This window comes from Tenrec ecaudatus, chromosome 17 (genome assembly GCF_050624435.1).
Source record: "Tenrec ecaudatus isolate mTenEca1 chromosome 17, mTenEca1.hap1, whole genome shotgun sequence".
Taxonomy (NCBI): Eukaryota; Metazoa; Chordata; class Mammalia; order Afrosoricida; family Tenrecidae; genus Tenrec; species Tenrec ecaudatus.
In genome coordinates this window covers 17,739,937-17,755,797 of record NC_134546.1, presented here as the reverse complement: position 1 = coordinate 17,755,797, position 15,861 = coordinate 17,739,937, and the positions used below count along the sequence as shown (strand labels likewise).

The 15,861-nt window shown below is 57.6% G+C and overlaps 2 protein-coding genes across 2 annotated transcripts; one reads left to right on the top strand and one right to left on the bottom strand.

Annotated features, from left to right (window-relative positions):
• Window positions 1-2,520: 2,520 nt before the first annotated feature.
• TEX261 (testis expressed 261) lies at window positions 2,521-7,333 on the top strand. Its single transcript, XM_075535506.1, has 6 exons — window positions 2,521-2,680; window positions 3,533-3,612; window positions 4,184-4,337; window positions 5,895-5,962; window positions 6,515-6,617; window positions 6,754-7,333. The coding sequence occupies exons 1-6, from the start codon at window positions 2,611-2,613 to the stop codon at window positions 6,867-6,869; spliced, it is 591 nt and encodes a 196-aa protein (XP_075391621.1). The 5' UTR covers window positions 2,521-2,610; the 3' UTR covers window positions 6,870-7,333.
• Window positions 7,334-9,776: 2,443 nt separating this feature from the next.
• On the bottom strand, window positions 9,777-14,050 carry ANKRD53 (ankyrin repeat domain 53). Its single transcript, XM_075536052.1, has 5 exons — window positions 13,952-14,050; window positions 13,538-13,737; window positions 12,910-13,074; window positions 12,341-12,461; window positions 9,777-10,427 (listed from the first exon to the last, which is right to left on the bottom strand). Exons 1-5 carry the CDS (start codon window positions 14,048-14,050, stop codon window positions 9,777-9,779), a joined length of 1,236 nt encoding a protein of 411 aa, XP_075392167.1.
• Between the last annotated feature and the right edge of the window lie 1,811 nt (window positions 14,051-15,861).

Here is a 15,861-nt window from a genome sequence, read left to right as displayed (position 1 = left end):
CATTAGTACTGTATTTGCATAGTCCCACCTAATCACTTGTGTGGGAGTCACAAAGATCTGGGCAAGAAGGGCCATCCTAAACCATTGACTGCATCGCAACTACAAACGTTTGAGACTCTATTTCTGAATCGGTAAGGCATTTGCACAGAGCAGTGTTTTAAGGATGTAACGGGACATACAGGGAACGCCCCTACTCCTGATCCTCTCCACCTCCACCTGCAGGTCTCTTCCGAGCGAGTCATACCGCCATTTTCTAATGTGCTGCCAGAGATGTTGTATGCAGGAAGTAAGCCCATAGACTGGCATGTACTTCACCTATCACACAACTTAATCATTCAGTTATATTAGGCAGATTTCGGAACATCCACAATCCATTTGGGAACATCTTTCCTGGTTCTCATTGTCCTTAGCACCCCATTTCCCCGCTAGTCTCCCCTGCCATGAACTTAGCAATTATCAATCCAGTTACAGGCTCTATAGATCTGCCTATCCTGGATCTCCTAGACAGAAAACTACATAAAGCACAAAGAGGAAGCAAACAACCATGATAGAAAAACCTCAATGAAAAAGAAAGCAGAGAGCTGATAGATCTCTTTCTCTCCACCTGGTCCCCTGTCCCCAAAGGAGGCCCACCTATGTGGGTACGACTGTCCTTAACGAGGCTTCAAAATACAGAAGTGAACAGGTAGGTTGTCTTCTGTCGCTTACAGTGCTGGATTAAGAGCCTTGCTCCCACAGAGCTGCGGGTGGTTTTGAACTGCTAACATCCAGATCAGCAGCCCAACACAGAAGCACTAGGCAACCGGGCCTTCCTTAGAGGTTCGCATTGCTCTTTAAACCCGACCTTCAGGACCCCTTAACCTGAGGACTCCTCAGAGGTCAGCAGATAGAAACCAGGGAGGCGAATTCAAGGCGCCTGGAAACTTAGAAGGGAAAGAACTTCGATCTTTATTTTCCCCAAACCCTAACTGAACTGTACGCTTCACGGGCAACAAACGCTGAGCACGTTAACAAAATATCTGTGACTGTCTTACTGTATATGATTGAAGATCTCTTGAAATATCATCTCCATTCATCCCTACTTTAACTTTAAGGTAAGTAGTTAGTGGATTTTCAATAGATCTGGGTATGTTATGCGTGAATACAGGTGTGTATAGGCTCTATGGACAAATTTGGTTTAAATTTTAGGCCCGTCTTTTCGTATAATTGTTTTTCTTTGTAATCTTCTATATTTACTGTTATGCATAAAAGTCATATTCTGGGAGGGTGGTGGGAAGATGGGGTAGAAAGGGGTCACCGATTACAAGGATCTACATATAACCTCCTCCCTGGGGAACAGACAACAGAAAATTGGGTGAAGGGAGACGTCGGACAGTGTAAGATATGACAAAATAATAATTTATAAATTATGACGGGCTTATGAGGGAGGGGGGAATGGGGAGGGACCAGGGAAATGAGGAACTCATATCAAGGGCTCAAGTAGAAAGCAAATGTTTTGAGACTCATGATGGCAACAAATGTACAACTGTGCTTGACACGATGGATGGATTGTGATAAGAGTTGTTTATACGAGCCCCCAATAAAATGATTTTTTAAAAAGTAATATATCCGAGATAAGAAACATGGTCAGACTCCCAAAGGAAAAGGTGGCTAGCCCCAGGTGTACATACTTACTGATTTTGCGTGCCGGTCTTGGCCACTAGATGGGGGTGTTCCAGATCAGGGATGGCGCGTTCCTCTGTAGCTAACAAACTCACTCCGGGGTGTGCGCATTCAGCACCTGTAGGCTCTAGGGCACCTGGAGTCTGGCACTGGGCGAGATGCTAGTGATACAAAGATGCGGGGCGCGCTTCAAAGGAACTCAACTCGGTCTAGTTACAGAGTTAAGCCTGAGGATGACTCAGGAACTCCTGACTTTGTTTTTCCTGTGGCCCCAGCTTCCTCAACGAATTCGATCAGACTCATAGCGTTTCTGAGACTGTAAGTCACTACTGGAATAGCCCAGTCTCATCTCTGAGCTGCCCGAGCAGCTAGTGGGGTCGAACCGACAACGTTGAGGTTACCGCGCCGGCACCTAACCCACAGCGCCACCAGCGCGCGCTAGGCACTCAGTCATTCGTCCAATGTTCCCCGTTAGCCTATGCAGCAATCTCCTCCTAGGGACACCTGGCCGGAAACTCCACGTGGCAGGTTGCGGGGAGGGACGGCGGCTCCCGCTCGGTGGGGACTGCAGCTGCCGCGGGAGTGCGCCGGGCGGGACGGGGCCTGCCTCCCGGGCTCCCACGAGCACCCGGTCCCCGCCCGTCGGGGCTGCCTCCTCCCCCCGCCGCGGTCGCCCCCCCCCGCCCCCCGCGCCGCCCCGCGGCCCGCGGGACCTGGAAGCCAGCTGGAGCGCGGGAGCGCTCGGGGAGGCAGCGGTTGGCCCTCCGAGCCGGAGGGCGGCGCTAGGCCGGGCCAGACCCAGTGCGGCGCTCGGGCCGGGCTCCTCTCGGCGGCGGCGCGTACGGCCGTCCGCGGGGCGGGGACGCGGCTGCAGCGGCGGCTCCGTGTCGCCGGAGCCGGAGCGCGCAGGCCCGTCCGGGCGGCCGGGGCGCGGGGGGCGGAGGCGCCATGTGGTTCATGTACGTGCTGAGCTGGCTGTCGCTCTTCATCCAGGTGGCCTTCATCACGCTGGCCGTCGGTGAGCGTGCGCGACCCCGGCCCGGGCGGGCTCCCGGGCTTGCCCAGGGGGCGCTTCGCGATGTTGCCAGGGCGACCCCTGCGCCGAGCCCCCGGCCGTGGTCGGCCCCCCGCCTGTCCCGCCGCCTCCTGCTTTTTTTCGGCCCCCGGCAGCCGGGCCTGTCCTTCCAGGCGTAGTGCCCGAGAGAGGCGGACTCCAGCGCCGCTAGTCGCCGGTCCCACCCTGCGACCTCCGCGCCCGATTCCCCTCCCGAGCCCCTGACCCTCCAGCGCTTTCTGCTTGGACTCGTTGCCTCTGACACGCTAGCCTCCTGCTGATTCCCTAACTCCGGATCTCAACCGAAATCTCACCCCCTGGAAGCTCTCTTTAGGCAGTTTGCTATATCCCAGAAGTGCCCTATACTTCTCCTAAACTAGTAGGTCTCACATGGGCATCGCCCGACTCCCCGATCCTGCTCACTGCTTCCCTCTCCAGCCCCGACCCCAGTTAGAGGACCGGAGGAGACCTCTGTTGACCTGTTCGGCGCAATCCACTATTCCGCCTGAGGCCTGGCACATAGTAAACGCCCAACAGATAATTATGGAGTGAATGAAACTCTGCTCTCTGGGCCAGAGGTTAGCGGTGCGTTGTGACATCAAAGGCAGGATTCTCTCATCCACTTTGGTGGAAGCTTTCCTTAGCCGCTTTGATGAAAAGTTTGGTTTCTCCACTCTTGGAAACGCAACGCCTGCTCCATTTCTTCTCCTTTCCAGCCCTTGAAAGATTGACAGGACCTAGAGGAGGACTCGCCAGAATGGAGGGGTGGGGGGTGGATGCTGCTGGCTAATCTCCCTACTTGCCCCTGCCTACCAGCCGCTGGACTCTACTACCTGGCAGAACTGATTGAAGAATACACAGTGGCCACCAGCAGGATCATAAAATATATGATCTGGGTAAGTGACAGTGCCCCCCCCCCCGCCCCTTTTCTGCCCTGCAGGGTGGGGTGGGGAGAGGCAGTAGGGAAAGTTTGACAGGGATGTGTGCTCCTCTGCCCCTGCTGTTTACTAAGGGTTCCTACCACCTCTCCCTCTGGCTAGATCAGTGGTTCTCAATCTGTGGGTTGTGACCCCTTAGGGGGGGTAGCAAAATGAGTCTTTTCAGACTACAGGAATGCCTAATTGATTTATATAATCACTTCAAAAGTCATGATCAACATGGGTTTTTAAAGCAAAATAGAAAAGATGAGAATTGAAGTTTGAGCTGTGTGTGTGTGTGTATGTGTGTGTGTGTGTGTGTGTGTGTGTTGAGATCACAGTGTAAATAAAATGTTTTGCTTCTTGCGGCTTGTTGTGAAATAAGTTTTGAGAGTCGGAATTAAAAGATGTTGCCCATAGGGCGCAACGAGCCCAGTTGGGACAGCCAGACTGGTGACTGCAAAACAAGACAAACTAGTGCTGCCCAGGGTGAGTCCCGGAAGGCTGCCTGGAAGGGGATCCCTGAGCTGAGCCCCTCTGGTTGTTTCAGTTCTCCACCGCGGTGCTGATCGGCCTGTACGTCTTTGAGCGCTTCCCTACCTGCATGATCGGCGTGGGCCTCTTCACCAACCTGGTCTACTTTGGCCTCCTCCAGACCTTCCCCTTCATCATGCTGACCTCGCCTAACTTCATCTTGTCCTGTGGTGAGGGGACTGGGGAGCAGAGGAGTGTAAGGGTGGTGGTAAGGGGCTGGGATGTTCGCCCCCTCGTGGGCACTGAAGTGGATACAGAGAGAGGAGGTAACCCACCGAAGACCTCCAGGAGACCAAGCCCACTGGGAAGACAGGGTCTTCATGGCCTAGCGATGAGCTTTTGTGGGCTTGTGCTGAGCCCCGGGCAGGGGAGCTTTCCCACAGGATGCGTTTGAAGAGGCGTTTGGGAAAAAAGAAGAGATTGTTGGGTTGGGTTGGCTGAGGCAAGTCCCCAGGCTGAAGCCAGCCCTTCCCTGGCCGGCAGGTACTGCCTATCCAGCCACCTGATCCAATGTGGGAGCCCCAGGGAGACTGGGGCACAAGCCTGAGACAGCTTTGTTTTCTAGCTGCCAGTCAGCCTGGGGTGGGTGCTCAGGGGGACCCCCTTTTATTCTCATGCTCTGTGGCTGCAGCTGCCTGGGGATGCACCTGACCCTCTTGCTTCCTCGTTGTCACTCCCGAGCCTGGGAAGTCACGTCTGTCCCTCGGGGCTGTCGCCGCTCCTTCCCCGTTGGTCAGGGTGTCAGATGGACTTGGAGTTTTGCTAGAGTTGCTTGTCTCCTTCTGTGAGAACCTGGAAAGAAAACCTCACTGACCTGGAGGGCACAGTAGTACCAGGAGGGTGGTCTTCTCCAAACGCCCTGTCCTATATTCACCCCAGGATTTGTTCCACGGGGGGTGGGGGTGGGGGGGTTGTGGGGGGAGTCCTTTTCCTAGAGAGCAGGGGCTTCCCCTTTACCACCTGACCCCCAGCAAGCTCCCTTGGTTTGTGACCCCTTGTCTGCCCTCCTTCAGAGAGCTGAGGGAGTATCCCTACAAGGTGTTGTGGGCCCCGGGCACCCTCCTCTCTTCCAACGGCCCTTGGCATGTCAGAGGTGTGGTTTTTGCTTTAACAGGGAGAAGGAAATGGGGCGGCCCTTAGAGGGGGTTGAGAGATGAGTGGTTTTGGGTCCGGCGCAGGGAGAGGCCACCTCTGAGCAGCTTGCCCCACCAGCCCCGTCTCTCTCGCGGGTCCTGCTCCTCGTGAACTAGCAGCGGCATCCAGACAGAGCAGTTCACACTCGGCACAGGGTGGGGAAGCAGCCGCCTCAGTGTTGAGGAACCCCAGACCGCGCCCTGCAGCAGCCAGCACACTGCCACCTTATTTGCTGAGCAGCGCCGGCCTCTTGATCCGAGGAGGCCCTCCCCCTGCTGCCCACTCTGCAGGGGCATCTCCTGGGGGCATCGAACTTGCACCTCCACCCAGGCTCTCGCTCCAGGAGGCCCGTCCTGTGGTGTTTTGAGTGCGCGACAGCAGATCCTCCTGCTGGTAACTGGCAGGTGCTCAGTCCACCTTGTCGTTGACCCCACAGGGCCTCCTGCAGGGCCAGGCTGGACAGATGGGAAAGTGGGTTCTAGGAAGTTCTCCCACTGGACCACGCGTTGGGGCTCCTCCTTCTCAGGGGCCTTTGGAAGGTTGGCTTTGAGCCCTGCCAGCCCAGCCGGACCGACTCTGCATTCCCTCCACAGGGTTGGTGGTGGTGAACCACTACCTCGCGTTTCAGTTTTTCGCGGAGGAATATTATCCCTTCTCAGAGGTAAGACGGCGAGTGGAGGAGGCGTCTTCTGGGCTGAGGGCCGCCCTTCCAGTGAGTCCTTTGGGCCCGCTTGCCTGGATTTCAGCCTATCATCCTGAGGGTCAGGAAGGGGCGTTGGGTGGCCCCACAGGCTGAGGGTGGCCTGCAGCCCTGAACCCAGTGACCTGCCTGGGTTCCGGCCTCTCGTGATATCTCCACACCCGCCTGCACCCGTTTGAAGCCTCAGGGAGAGCTAGGTCCCTGCCTGGGGGGAGGTGTCTGGGTGTGTGTGTGGTGCAGGCAGGGCTTCCCCCTCCAGGCCAGAGGCGCTACTTGTGCTCCTGACCCAGATCCAAGGCTGGCGGGCAGGCGTCTTCAGCATCTACCTCCCCCCCAAAATTCTCTCTCCATTTCTGAGGGTGTCCTGCCCCTGCCTGCCGGGCCCTGGTCCCTGTTACAGACAAGGTCAGATGTGGGGGAGTGCGTGCACCCTTGAGCACCTCTCAGGCGTGGCACTGACCTGGCCCTCTGGGTCCGTCCAGGACACCCTCTCCTCAATCTTTCTCATGGCAGGTCCTGGCCTATTTCACCTTCTGCCTGTGGATAATCCCCTTTGCGTTCTTTGTGTCACTGTCGGCCGGGGAGAACATCCTGCCCTCCACCATGCAGCCCGGAGGTGAGAGGTGGGCGGCTGGGGGGCAGGTGCCAAGCTTGGCTGAGGGACCAGAGCCCAGTGCTGTGGTGGGGGCTCCCAGGCTCCCAAGGGGCTGGGACTGTGGTTCCCACTCACCTGGCTGCCTGTGTCTCCACAGATGACGTGGTCTCCAATTACTTCACCAAAGGCAAGCGGGGCAAGCGCTTAGGCATTCTGGTCGTCTTCTCCTTTATCAAAGAGGCCATTCTACCCAGCCGACAAAAGATATACTGACACCCTGTGGGGAGGGCTGTGGGGGTGGGATCAGGGCCAATCGGGCCCCTGGGCTTCTGCTCTCGGCCGAAGCCATGAGCCTGGATTACATGGTCCCCCAGCCCTGGCCCTCCTCCCCTTGACTCCCCCTGCAGCCCCCATCCCACCCCCCACCCCCAAGGACTTCAGCTCTGGCAGCTGTAACCTCAGAGGGCACAGGGAGGCCGCCGGAGGTCCCCCTGGCTCTGGGCACGGAACGCCCCATGGCCTGCCCCCATCTGGAGGGTTGTGGCTCTGCCGGGACCAGCAGGCAGGTTAGAGAAGTTGGAGCGCAAACAGTGGCCAGCCCTCTGGGTGGATGGCCACGCGAGGGGCCACGGCGCGGCACTTCCAAGAGGAAGACTTCGGTCTGTGAACTGTGATTTCTGTCCCGAGTGCAGCGCCCGTTTGAATAAAGATTCTGGGTGGCACTGTTTGCCTCGCTATCGAGAAGATCATCTACTTTGCTCCCTGCTGACCGCCTGCCCTGGGCTGGCCCGGATGTGCTGCTCCAGGGACTTCTTTGGTCTGCGGGTCTTGCCCTTCCGAAGGGACTGTACTTGTAGCCCTTGGTGGGCAGGGGGCAGGAATGAGGAGAGGAGCCTGGGCAGGGGTGGGGAGGTAGAGGCAGCTCTTCTGTGGCCCTCCCTTCGCTTCCCCCACTTTTCTCCAGGGTCCCATGGCCACTATGCATGAGGTTGGAGTGGGGACAGTTTAAGCCTGGTTTAGACTTTCAGAACAGCTGTCGTCTCATGAGTTGTCTTCCCCTGGGGAGGAGTGGATTCTGGCCGAATTCTCTCTCAGGCTCAAGGAGAAACTGAAAATTAACAAGTGGGGTCCAGGCAGCCCGGGCCACTGCCCGACTTAAAAGCAGTGTGGCTGGTGGGAGAGCAGCACTATCACCCTGAGCACACACGAAGGCAGACCCTCTCTCTACTCTGGGCTCCCGGGCTGGTGACCTCAGCTCCCTAAGGCGGGCCAGGCCCCAGGCGCAGACCAGCATTGGTTGACCTTGCACTCCAACTACAGTGCCTTGCAAATACTCCTTGCACATACGGAAATGAGGGCCCTATGCGAGCCGTACCGGCCTTGGCCTATACCTCAAAGCCGGGCCGGCAGGCGTGGAGACCCTTCCACCCCTTGGGAGTCCCCTGTGCTGTGAAGCCTTTCCTCAGCATCATGCCCCGGGGCCCACCGTAGCCCTTCAGTTCCTTGCCACTTGCATTTCCCCTTCTCTGAAAAACACCAGCCTTCCCCTCGCACATGCACCCTTGCCAGCCAGCTGGCGGCCAGCCCTATGCTCCCCTCTGCCCACTTCTGGCCCCCTGACTGCAGTCAGCGTCACCTCCGCGTTTTCTCTGACGACAGGCCCGAGAGCCCCTGCTTCTTGGACCACACTGCCCTGGCCTCTGGAGCACAGCCCTCGGCTGGCTCTTGTCCTCCTACCTCTCTGGGTGCTTCCCGGCTCCTGTGCAGGCGGCTCCAGTGGCCCCAGGCACAGGGGGCTTCTCAGGGTTCTGTCTTGAGACAGGGAGCCCACCCACGCTGATGGCGGCCAGGCCTGCTGAGGAAGCGGGTGTGGGCCTCCAGCCCCAGTGGTCTGAACCTCGGGGGAGGTGGGTAGGGGGCGTGTGCACAAACAGTATGAAGTTCATGGCCCAGGTGTTCTCGTGAGCCCACCCCCTGAGTACCAGTCCTGATCCGAAGACCACTCAGGAGCCAGACCATAAACCAGCTTTCTGCCCTGGCTTCCTCGCATCGCTTTCTAGAAACTGTGAAGCCTACCTTCCTGACTTCTGGTTCCAGCCTCCCTCACTGCCACCAGCTGTCACCTGGGTTTATTGTGGCAGCCTCCAGAGCCAGAGTTCTTTTGAGAACACAGGTGATAAAGTCACATCCTGGCTTCCCGTGGCCCTTGGGATGCAGTCCAGACCCCCTCGCATGGCTTGTTGGCCTCCTGTGTCCTGGTCCCTGCGGTCTCTCTGGCCTCATCGCCACCTTGTTGCACTGGGCACCAGCCTCCTGAATCCAGCACCCCTTTCTCTCCTCCTGCACCCCCTCCCCCTCTCTCCACTTTGACACCTCCCCCTCCACCCATGTACCTGGGTTGCTTCTTGGTTAGCTTGGATTTCACTTCCTGGGAACAGCTTGGAGTCTTCCTTGTCCCACCCGCGCCCCATCACTCAGCTGACTTGCCTGCTTACCGGTCTGTCTCCCACTAGACTGTAAGCTCATTGAGGGCAGAACTGTCCTTCAGTTTTTGTATTAACAGTGCTGGGCGTGCTGCCTGGCACACAGAAAAGCACTCAATAAACGTTTGTCGAATGAATGCGTTGTAGCGATGCCTACAGGGGACAATAAGGGATGCACGACCACTTCCTGGTGGGAGCGATAATGCTTCTAGTCTCAAACTGCAGCCCCAGACCCTCCCTGGCCCCAGGAGTGCTGTATCTCCTACAGACACCTCCATGCCCCATTCCCTCCCACATTCTAGCCCTAGAGATGAAGAGCGAGCTCTGGAGCCTGCAGCAGGGAGGACTTAGTCTGGGCAAGGAGCAGATTTTCACAGCAGTCTCTCTCTCTGGAAGCTCATCCCTGGGAGGTGGGGGGCCGGGCTAGGAGGGGGACAGTGGGGATGATGGAGTCAAGATGGAAGGGCCCTAGAAGGTGATCTCCACTCGCCCTGGGGCCCTCTCCTAAGCCAGGCTGCTGGAGGCACATGAGGCATCTTGGTAGCAAGAAGGCAGGCCTAGGATGTAGCCTGGCGGCAGTGGGGCTCCTTGGAAGTGAGGTGACCCCTCTCCCTGGTTCCCCATCCTCATCAGGGAATTAACACACCCAGCCTCCTTGCAACTGCTGCCTCAGCAGCATGAGGCCACCAACATAACTTTATGGGGTCACTTCTTGAGGCAGGATGGGCAGCCCGTGGTGGGCGCGCAGGGCTGACAGGAAGGTCTCGTCAAATGTCTCCTGCAGGTTCATGGCCAGTGTGTCTGTCCAGAAGGTGCCCAGCCGCCGCTTCTGGGGCACATCCCTCATGGTGAGCGGGTGGAAGCCCCCGGGCACCTTGATCCTGTGTGGTTTCAGCGAGGGGTACAGCTCATGAACGGCCACTTCGAAAGGCAGCTGGGGCAGGGTTGCCACCAGGCGGCCAGTGAGGGTGTACAGCAGCGTCCCTCCACGCACATCTCGGCACACTCTCACAAAATTGCGAAAGTCAAGCTCCCGGGTGGGGACTGGCTGTACTCTCAGGCCGGAGCCTTGCTGGGTGGCAGGGACACAGACCCGAGGTCTGGGCTGCCTGGCCACTGGTGGCCTGTACAGCACGGACGTTGACCCCACCAGGGATGATTGCTTGAGGCGCGCCTCCAGGAAAGGGTGAAAGCTCTTGGTCGGCTGCACCCCGGGACACCTGGGGAGCTTTATGAGGGCAGTGGACGGGGCTGAAGCGCTAGGCTCCCGCGTGGCATCTTGGGCCGGCAGCAGCTTACGTTGGAGCCAGTTCTTGAAGTCAGCGTCATTCAAGACTTGACACTTGTTCTGCAACAATGGGGGGGGGGGGGGAACGAGGCAGTGGGGGAGGGCTGTCCCCCACCCACCCATATCCCCTACTTACCAAATTCTCTAGTCTGTTGGATGCGATATAGTTGATGTGCCAGGGGACTCCAAGAGAGAAACCCTTCCTTGTTCTGAGAGATGACCCTCCAGCACCCCGCAGTCCTCCCACAGTGAACCACACGGATGGGGGAGCACGTCCTGCCCTAAGAGTCTTTGGGCCGAGAGGGAAAAGCATAGGAGAAGTGCTTCCCAGACCCTGGAGGAAGGCCGAAAGGCTTGGGATACTGGGAACCAATGGAGTTCATCAGCTCCAGTTTCTTGGATGTGGTTGAGCCTTCCTGAGGGGTCCCAGAGAGGAGACCAGGCTGCCAGGACTCCGGCCTTGCTGTCGCTGCAGACTGTGGTCCCTGACCTGCTTGTCTGTGTTTGCACCCTCTCCGGCCTGTGTGGCTAAAGTGGTGTGGAGACTGACCAGCTCCGGGGGTAGGTAACAAGCAGGTGAAAGCCATGGTCATCGCCCTTCCTTCCTGGCCTCAGACCTAAGTCTCTCAGCAGAGCACTCGTCCTGAGCGCTTGAGGGCTGAGACATGGAGAAGGCTGCAAGGAGCTTCCAGGAGAGTTTAGCGCCCCAGGACCAAAGTGCAACGGCAGAGTAGGTGACACTGGCGGAAGACGAGAGCCATGGAGCTGGAAGAGGGCTGGGGTGCTGGATGCCACTCACCCTGAGCTCCTCCTCCCTCTGAACTCCACCTATGTTCCCCCAACACCTTGCTGGGTGTTCTGGTTCTTGCATCCTATATAATCACATCTGCTTAAAAAAGAAGCAGGGTGTCATGGTTACACGTTGGACTGCGATCTGCATGGTTGGCAGTTCAAAACCCCGAGCAGCTCCTCAGAAGACCAGTGGGCCTTTCTACTCATGTCAACAGTTCCAGTCTCAGAAACCCACAGAGTCATTAGGAGTCGGCATGGATGGCCGTGAGTTTGATTTGGGTTTGGAAAATCCTTCAGTCACTCCCCAAGGTCCTCCCTGATCCGAGCCCCTGCCAAACCTGTGGCTGGTCATCATCCGGTGCACACCTGACGCCCCCAGCTCTACTAGACTGGCGCTTCTTGATATGCAGGCTGATCCCATGCACCCTGATGCCTCCCTGCGGCTCAGCCCTCCCTTGCTGCTTGGCCCGGCAGGCTGATGCCATCCATCTTTAAAGACTTCTCTCAAGCACACCCCTCTGGGACATCATGATGGACCATCGCCTTCCCTACTAGATACCAAGCTCCTTGCATGTGGGAACCACATCCTGTTTGTCTTCCCAGCCCTGGGGTTCAGGTGTGAGCACCCAGTGTCTGTTGGAAGGAAGCTCAGATCTGTAACCAGAATATATGTCCCAGTAAAGGCAGGGCCTGGGCCTCTGAGGTTCTCCTCAGCCACCACTAGGAGGTCGCCATGAGTAAGAATCTCGTCTGCAACTGGTCCTGGTCAACCTCTACAGCATTTGCTCCCAGAGACACGACAAGAGTGTGGGCCGAGTGGTGGCACTTGAGCCGGAGAATAAGGTAGAACAGGAAGACTCCATCTGGTGAGAGTCCTTCCAACCACCCTTTGTGGGTCACTGCCGCCTCTGCTGACAGGCCTGGGTAGCAGCTGAGGCCTAACCCCCCTGCCCAGTCTAGTGCCCCTGCCCAGCCTAGTGCCCCTGCCTGGCCTAGCCCCTCTGCCCGGCCTAGCCCCCCTGCCCGGCCTAGCACCCCTGCTCGGCCTAGTCCCCCTGCTCAGCCTAGCGCCCTTCCTGGCCTAGCCCCACTGCCCGGCCTAGCCTCACTGCCTGGCCTAGCGCCCCTACCCAGCCTAGCCTGTTGCCCATCCTAACCCCCCTGCCAAGCCTAGCCCTTACTTGGTACTTGGTTAGATACCACTGCTCCATGGAGGCCAGCCTTCCCTTGAGCCTCTTCAGAACCCCCATCTCACGGTTCAAGTCATTCTTGTCCCGTTTCCACATGGCATCCTTCAAGAACCTGCTGCCCAGGGGGGAATGTGTCACCCCCACTGTGACAGCCTCATGGTGGGCCTGCTGCTGAGTGGCTGGGGGGGGGGCAGTGCAGGAGGGGCCTGTCAGAGAGGAATGAGCGAGAGGACCACACCCACAGCCCAGACCCCCCCTGCTCACTGCAGTTCCTCTGAGGCGCAGTGAGAGGGGAAAGTGTCAGATGACCATATCACCCCCCTTCGTTCAGCTGAGGAGCCAAGGGCCCAGCACAGTGAATGCTAAGTCCCAAAAGGGAAACACTGGGACTAACACCCTGGGCAGGCGCCTCTTTAGCCGACTTACTCCCCAGCCCATAGAAGAAGACAGATCATCTGGCTTCACAGACTCGGACCTGCTTAGCCTCGGGCAAGCATCTTGGCAGGTGGGCTGGGCGGAGGAGGGCACTGGCGGGCCATGGGTGGTTCTCTCAAGCTCACCGGGCACAGCTGCGGTGGTTCCAGATTTTGCACAAGTCGATGGGTTTGCAGCCCGTGACATCTTGGGCATGGACATCAGCACCGTTAGCAACCAGCACCTTCACACAGCCCAGCAGGCCCTCGCGGGCTGCCAGGTGCAGGGGGGTGCAGCCGCATTTTGTTTGACTGTAGCGTGCGGTAAGAGAAGACCAAAGGCATCAGGTAGGTGGGCCACCCACTTGCAGGCCCTGCTCTACCTCCAGGCCTCTGGGTGACCCTGACCCCATTCCATCTCTGTATCTCCATTTCCTCACCTCCACCTTGGGGAGGGACCGGACTAAATGAATGGTGCGTGTCTCTGAGAGGCTATATCGGAAAGGTGACGGGGGAGGAGGACCAGAAGGAGAGTGGGGTTGGTAGGAGCTCAGAATACTGCGCCACTCGCAAACCAACCACTGCCTGGTCCTCACTCCCCGGGCTCTGCTGCATCTTCCATCCCATCCCCTGGCCTTGTCCCACTCCTTCCTGACACATGGCCCCTGTGGGACCCAGTTCTGGTCACTCCCACCAGCCCTCCTTCCTGTCCTGCCTGGGGCGGCCTGCCTAGAAGAGAGGTTCCTGCCTACCTGCCCCGTCTGGCTGTACTCACGCGTTGATGGCTGCGTCCTTCGCGAGCAAATACTGAATGCAGGGGAGGACCACGGTCTCACTGTCCCTGTGGATCACCAGGTGCAGGGGCGTCTGGCCGAGGTGGGTGCGCTGATTCACGGGGAAGTTGTACTCTTCCAGCAAGACCTGCAGGCACTCAAGCTTGCACTGCTGGGCTGCACAGTGGATGGCTGAGAAGCCCTGTGGAGGCCAGAGTAGGGCAGGGGCGGCTGAGCAGGAATTGGGGTCCCAGAGCCCATAATGGCTTGTGGAATGTCCATTTCTCTGTGCTCTGGGAATCGCTCACTTCATTCGCCCCAGTGTATGTGTGTCAATTCATCCCACCTCGCTGACGCAAAGTGGCCCTGGGGAGGGGAGTTTGGTCCCTGGCCTTCCTCTCCAGGGCAGTCCCTACCTTGCTGTCAGTGGGGGTTTCCCCAGTGTTCCGATTGAGGCAAAGCCGCAACCAGTCTGTGTTGCCCACCGACGCAGCGAATAACTCGTAGCTCCCCATCGCCTTGTGATCCAGCTCTTCGGCATGGCTGGGCAGGGGGCTAGCAAAGAAGGAGCCAGGGGCAGGGTTGGTACCTTGTGTCCCCAGGTGTGTCTGGAGGCAGGGCCAGGGCTGGCTGGGCCAGAAGGTAGAAAGGAAGTAGGTAGGTCGTGGGAGGTGAGGCAGACCCCAGGCCACACACGCCTGCCCAGGGAGCACAAGAGGAGAGAAGCGGGTCAGTCATTCCTGTGCATGCGCAGTTGGGTCACCTTCCCCGGGGTCCCACCTGGGTGGCCTGGAGAACAATTCACCGCAGGTAACCAAGCGGGCTCTGGTCTTGGACTGCGTGTGCATCTTAGTGTTGGCCAGGACTGGGCTTGCTCCCCACCTCGCCTAGAACCTCGGGACTGGAGGAGGGTGACGCAGATGCCGCCGCCCCGCCCCGCCCCCGCCGGTCCGCCCCTACCCTCTCCTCCCACTGGTCTGCAGGCCTCCCCTTCACTCCCCGCAGCTGCAGCAGTCTCCAGGGCCTGCTGGTCGGCTCCTCCCATCCAGCGTGCCCAGCCGGCCTCTGGCCTCGGAAACTCAGCCCCCAACACCCAGCCCCCAACACCCACACAACGAGCAAAACAGACATCGATGCTTTGTTTCTGATGACAGAAGCGAGCCACATCGACGGCAACAGAAAAATCCGGGAGGAAATGAACAAGCGCAAGCCCAGTACTCGCAGATGTCCGTTTATTGGGACCGACATCCGGATCATTTGAGTATACACACTTTGAACTTCTTTTCGTTTCGCGCCATAGGATGAACTAGTTCCCAGTAGGATTCCACATACTAAGCGCATGCTATGACGCAACAATAACCCTGACATCATGATGGGTGTGCGGTGGTATGACATGTGCTGGGGGGAGGAGGGACACAGCCATAGGGGCCCATCCTGAGTTACTGGGACGGAAGTAAGAATCGCGTGCCAGAGGGCATGACCATTGGTTAGCTGTTGATCAAAACACTGGCTGCCATCCAGTGGATTCAGACCCGCAGCGCCCCTACAGGCAGAGGACAAGAACTGAAATCCTTAAGGAAGGTGCACCCTGCCTTAGTTAGCTTTCTTCCCCGAACTCCCGGTGGGTCCAGGCGGTTGAGCAGGTGCCAAGCGGAGTAGCCATTGGTCCCCCAGCCCCCTAGTTCTTGATACCTGCTCCCAGGTACCCTCCAGAAAGATTTGATGCTCATGCTTTTACTTGCAGTGAAAGAGGTTCGCTGACAGTGGACACACATGTGCCCAAGTTTCTGCATCCTTTCAAGGAGGATCACAGTATCTACTTCCAAGGACACAGAGAGAGCAGCGCAGTGGATTTGATAAGCTGAGAAGAACAACTCTTTAGACCATTGTTAGCACGTGGATTTATTGTTAGTGCTTGGATTAGCATTGAATCTTTGCTCACGAAATTGGTAGTGGAAGCATGCTGTAGTTTTATTCACCTCTTCGATTACTCCTTTGAGGACGAAAATAAAAACAATCAACAACCAAAAATAACATCACTGCCCTCTATTCAATCCCCACTCTTTTTTTAACGTTTTATTAGGGGCTCATACAACTCTTATCACAATCCATACATATACATACATCAATTGTATAAAGCACATCCGTACATTCCCTGCCCCAATCATTCTCAAAGCATTTGCTCTCCACTTAAGCCCTTTGCATCAGGTCCTCTTTTTTTTCCCCCTCCCCCCCGGCTCCCCCCTCCTTCATGTGCCCTTGGTAATTTATACCTCATTATTTTGTCATATCTTGCCCTATCCGGAGTCTCCCTTCCCCCCCTTCT

Coding starts and splice junctions, on each gene's coding strand:
- TEX261 (XM_075535506.1), top strand. CDS start 2,611: ATGTGGTTCATGTACGTGCTGAGCTGGCTGTCGCTCTTCATCCAGGTG. Junction 3,613..4,183: donor TCATAAAATATATGATCTGG/GTAAGTGACAGT, acceptor TGGTTGTTTCAG/TTCTCCACCGCGGTGCTGAT. Junction 5,963..6,514: donor AATATTATCCCTTCTCAGAG/GTAAGACGGCGA, acceptor TTCTCATGGCAG/GTCCTGGCCTATTTCACCTT.
- ANKRD53 (XM_075536052.1), bottom strand. CDS start 14,050: ATGGGGAGCTACGAGTTATTCGCTGCGTCGGTGGGCAACACAGACTGG. Junction 13,738..13,951: donor AAACCCCCACTGACAGCAAG/GTAGGGACTGCC, acceptor TGGCCTCCACAG/GGCTTCTCAGCCATCCACTG. Junction 12,462..12,909: donor AACCACCGCAGCTGTGCCCG/GTGAGCTTGAGA, acceptor CCTGGGCAGCAG/GTTCTTGAAGGATGCCATGT.